General features: G+C 38.1%; 1 protein-coding gene across 1 annotated transcript; it reads right to left on the minus strand.

The window, feature by feature from the left end:
- Positions 1-314: 314 nt before the first annotated feature.
- LOC149201143 (GDSL esterase/lipase At1g71691-like) lies at positions 315-4,806 on the minus strand. The gene is made up of 3 exons (XM_089401211.1): positions 4,630-4,806; positions 579-687; positions 315-499 (listed from the first exon to the last, which is right to left on the minus strand). Exons 1-3 carry the CDS (start codon positions 4,804-4,806, stop codon positions 315-317), a joined length of 471 nt encoding a protein of 156 aa, XP_089257337.1.
- Between the last annotated feature and the right edge of the window lie 548 nt (positions 4,807-5,354).

Raw genomic sequence — 5,354 nt, forward strand, 5'->3', positions numbered from 1 at the left:
AATGAAAAATTTAATCATTTAAATCATTAACAATTTTTTACAAATTAAATCTTTAACAAATTTCAAAATTTTTCTGTTAAATTTCATTAAAAACATATATTTTAATTTACACATTTCAAAATATTTTAAAATTACAAAAAAAAAAAAAATTCTAAAATATAACATATTTTCTTCGAATTCCAAAATATTCTATAATTGTAATCGAGTTCAACTCAACACCACCAGCCATCTTTTCTAGTCAAATCAAAACACAAAGAAAATTGTTCTACTTAAACCAATTTGATGCTAATTACATACCAGTGTCCCTCCAACCACTAAGCCCCAGCCTGAGAGAGCATCAAATTATTATATTGCAGAGAGATAGTACTTACAAAATCCAAACCAGTTCCATGAAGTATGCCGGCAGCAACAGATGCATAGTTAACTCCATTGAGGATTCTGTTTCCCGTTGCATTAGGGTCCAGGTATGCTGGTATCAGAGGAAAATTGAAATACTCTCCTGCAGAAAAAAGAAAAAACATGAATGCATGTATTTGAGATTAATATGCGTGGCTCAGCTAGGGTTGTAAAAATATTACCGATGAAATCCACGACGGTCCTGCCATTACAGAATCTACCCATGGGATTGAAGGGCCCGCCAGGATTGAAATCGATTCCATATAGGGAGCTGATCCTCAAATTCCAAGCCTGTTACGGAACATATTTCTTCTCAAAAAGTTATTGACAATAATACTATGACACTAGGGCATTGCTTATGCTATAGGAATAAATTGTTGTGGTGGCTGGCAGTTGAGCTGCCCTCCATTTTGATATTCTAGGGAAGAGGGGGAATCATGAGAAGTTTTCCTTAGAAAACAAATATAGAAGCTAAAGCAATAAAGCCGAAACTTAAAAAGCAAATTAAGTAAAAATATAAACTAAAACTAAAACTAACAAACCAAACTCTGAGGTGGCAGGTGTAATAGGGATCTGCCTTGATCCTAGAGGAAATCAAGAACTAAGTTTAAGAAAGGGGTTTAGGAGAATCCACCAAACATCAAACAATGGCATGCCATTGTTTCAAAGGTTGAAAATTCCCAAGCCAAGAGAAATAAATTGACTTTTAGTACTCGGGGACTCTATGATTATAGTTCAACATGTGCAAAACCAATCAAGCCCTCAAGATATGTGTCTGGGTAGACTCATTCGTAGTGCTCAAGTGCCAGCAAGGAGCTCCAAAAAAATAGAATTCTACCAAGTTTAGACCTTCAGGAAAATGAAGTAACTTTGATAGACAACGGAAAGCTATGCATAAATGGGCGGGCTCCAACTATTTCACATCCTCCTTTAACATTCAAAGTACACAATATATCATAAGAATGAAGGAAACACACATATTCAAGAGAAGTGGAGGAGCATCATTATGGTGAAAGAATGGGCACTAAAGTCCTCCCAATATCTGGTAACTTGTCATTTACTCTGACGCATGGTGAAGTTTATCAACTCCGAGTGATGGATTGGAAGGCTGAGGGTGGGATTCTCAATCTCTGGAGAAGTCGATCACTAGTCAATGATCAACTGACCTTGTATCCATGTGTTCTTTGTGGCATGGTTTTGGGTTTCTCTGGTATTTGGTTCCTCCGTCTGTGGCGGGACATGGTTGCTCTTAAGCATCATTTGGCTCTGTGTTTTCAGATTTTGCAGTTCAAAGTTGGATTGGGTAATGTTGAAGAATGTAGCTATGGTCAGTATTCATAATATTATTTTATTGATGTACTTTTGAATAATTAAAATTATTATTGACAAGCATGTTCTTCATGCTTTGTATTGGTCAAAAGAAAAATATAGAAGGGCATGTTCTTCGTGCCCCTTTCAAATGAAGAAAATTGAATTTTGTTAAGTGCCATTTACCCTACCAAGTTGGCAAGTCGGCCCTCCTAACCCTCATGTCGGCTCAGCTCAAGTGGCACCCTTTCGCATGGCTTGGAGACTATACATATAGCCCACTCGCATTCCTCATTTGATACATCTCACACACATATATTTCTGATCTCAGAGGCCGAAAACAGAAGTAAAACATATCTCTGATCTGCCCTTGCTCAAGGAGACTTGGAAGGTCAAGTAGAAGACAAAGCTTGAGGCATAATTTTCTGGGGTTTTGTGGCTCGTTCCTATGGAAGTAAGTGTGAAGTCTGAGGCATATTACTCTGTGAAATAATGATAAGTGGACCCATGTGAATTTTAAGGCTTTTATTCTGAAGTATAATGCTAAGCTCTGTGGCCTAATCTGAGGCTGAGGCAGAAGGCAAAATTCGGCTTTTGGAGAACTGAAGCAGACCTCTTTTGTGGACAGATTTGGAAGCATTTTGTCTTGGTATGCTCGAGGGTTGACTTGGCACTTGGAGGTTGGTTATCTTAGCTACATTACTGGTTGGTTTGTATATGACTTGATGTCTTGTTGACTTGATTTCATAAGGAAAGGATTGTTGGGTTTCTCCCCTTAGAGTGGGGTTTTCCTGTGTAACTTCTTGTGTGGCTGTCTCTTCATGTTTTTCTGTTGTAGTTCTCTGTATAATTGTTTTATGTTGCATAATAAATAAAATAAAATATCAACCTGAGTGTAAAATCATAACAAACAATTATCGAGTTAAGAGAACTACCAAAATTCAACAGGTAAGCTGTCCTGTGGCAAATTGAATTGATTTAAGTGAAGGTTCTCTTCCCAGCAGGTGGCACAATATCTGTTGGGGAGATCTAGAAAAGAAAGGTGGGACACAATCATTTGGGTCGGTGTATTCTTTGTGAGTCCTCAGACCTTTGAAGAGCCCAGATAATAAATGATCACCAAGTTGAGACATGCAAGTAGCCCTTCCATACTTCAATAACAGACTAGCTATTCTTCTAATTGTAGATAGAAAAGTGACGCAGAGATTTCTGGGAAATTGACATGTCAAAGTAAGAAAATACAGAAGGTGGAAGCAACTGTATGACACTCTATGAGCTGGCTCTAGGCCTAGCTAGAAGCTCACACTTAAATGAAGACACTTCACATTCTAGGGTCATCCCTCCAAAGGCATCCATTGGCTTGGTTTGTATTGCAGTGAAAGATGAGGCAACTGTTCAGCAAACTTCTCGTGACATGGAGATCAGAAATACAGCTCTGGAATTCAATCTTCCGGCAGCCATCAAGCAAGAAGCCCTTGGTAGACATGATTTCATTTAAGTTCAGGTTTTTATTATTTATTGCAAAGTAGTTTTTTTACCAGTTCAGTATGCTAGACATTGTACCTGTTGGCTTTACAGCTATACCTCCAGAAAGGTAAGAATAGACGATGATTTTTAAATTTCGAGTCTTTTTGAAAGACAATTGTCATACCATTATTTTTGTTTTGTTATCTTACTTTTTGGCTTGGCCACAACCATTTTTTAATACAAATGATATCCTTTCCTGTTAAAATCAACTAAGAAACCAAACCCAATACTAATTAAGAATATAATCTGAGATGCTCTGTTTTTTGTACATGTAAATACTTGTCCAGAGAAGGATTGATGAATGTCTCTTGCTTATGTTGTTTGGCTGACCTCCCACTAAGAACAGCTCACCTTGGATTTTATAGCTTCCATTTTCTTTTCTGGTGTGTAAATTTATTGGCGGATATTGGAGAGAAATACAAGGATTATCTACACGTTTGTAGAAAAACAACCCAAATTTCCCTTTTTGCGGAGTTAGGAATGGTGCAATGAAGAGGATAGTTGTTTAGTGTGTAGATTTAATGGCAGATATAATACAAGGATTGTCTACACGTTTGTCGAAAAACAACCCAAATTTCCCTCTTGGCGGAGATAGGAATGTTGCAATGAAGAAGATAGTTGTTTAGAGAAGAATAATAGTTTGGATGAGCTGAATTTAATGTGCATCACAAGCGCTTCCTTCGGTGCTCTAAATATATCAAATAAGAAGATACCTATGTCCTCTACTAGCAAAACATGCCCATGTAGCATCATACTAAGTCACCAGGTAAAAAAGAGAGATCATTCATTAACCTCCTTCATTAACCACAACAAATGTTTGAAATGCAAACAAAGATATTTTAAAAAATCAGTTAACCCTTCAGAGGGCTTTTTTATTGAAATGTAATAATCAATGGCTCACCTCTCTGGTGATGTGGGTACAAATACATCCCAAAAACAACGAAAAATGCTGGCAAAAACAATACATCAGAAAGTACCCTTTTATTGACATAATAGCGTCCAAACTTCCCTATAAAGAAAAAGATACATAGAACACAAGAGCACTACAACTACCAACCCAATAATGGCCAGATGTTTTTCTTTTCCGATGTCAGCACTTCCGCAGAATCTTAAGCCCAGCAGAATAGCGATCCAGACATCATAGAAACCCAAATAACCCTAACCCTAACAGTCACTAATTCAAGGGACTCCAATGAGGACAATGAACCCTAACAAAATTAACCACACTATATGTAACAGTAAAGGAACCTTCCCAGACAAAAGGCCACTTCCTCCATTGCCCACTTCACAGAAACCGATCTCGGCCACTTCTACATCGGCGCACTAAGCATCTGCACACCCACACCAATATGTAATGCCATCAACACCACACATTGGATCGGGTCTGAAATAGCTTACCGGACAAGAAACAGACTTGTTATTCTCATTGCAGACCGATAATCTTCTGGTATTTCCCTCGCTAGGGAGAGCAATGGCGATTTCATTCTCAGGCCCTGACAACGCGGCTCCCAGTAAGGCATTTGTGATCAGGTAAAGCAGGAACAATATGAAACCTGGTTGCACATAACCAGCCATGGCATTGACCTTTTAGATTGCATCTGTTGCTGCTCCGGCCCAATTCATACATACAAATAGCAGACCAGATGAGAGCACAGCGGCTTCATACCAAATTCCAACTAAGCCAACCGAGACTTTGTCTCACGCATACGGGAAAGAATATGATGGACCATGAGGTAAATGCAGAGAAATCTGACGAAAAAAAAAGTTTAAATTGGTACAGTGGAGTCTGACATTTATATGAGCAAGTGTTTAAACCTCCATACAACTGAAAATATAGAACTAACCCCATGCATCTTTATACATTGTTTTCCGTCCACCTCAAAGACATGATTATAGGACCTCGGTGCACACAGATGCCACAACCATATTCAACAGTGACATTGGCAAGCCTGGTTCCTCTGGATTTCTGTGCAACAGATTTTCTACAACTATTTTTAGTTATTTCTATATTTTGTAATATGATGCCATTTTGAATACAAAGATGTGCATGAATATATGATCCAGGGAGGTTTGACAGATGTCAATAAGAGAATGAAAGTGTTGACAAAGAAGTTGATGCATAG

The sequence above is a fragment of the Pinus tabuliformis genome, chromosome 2_1 (assembly GCF_031772625.1).
Source record: "Pinus tabuliformis cultivar Carrire ecotype Pingquan chromosome 2_1, CPIR1, whole genome shotgun sequence".
Classification (NCBI taxonomy): Eukaryota; Viridiplantae; Streptophyta; class Pinopsida; order Pinales; family Pinaceae; genus Pinus; species Pinus tabuliformis.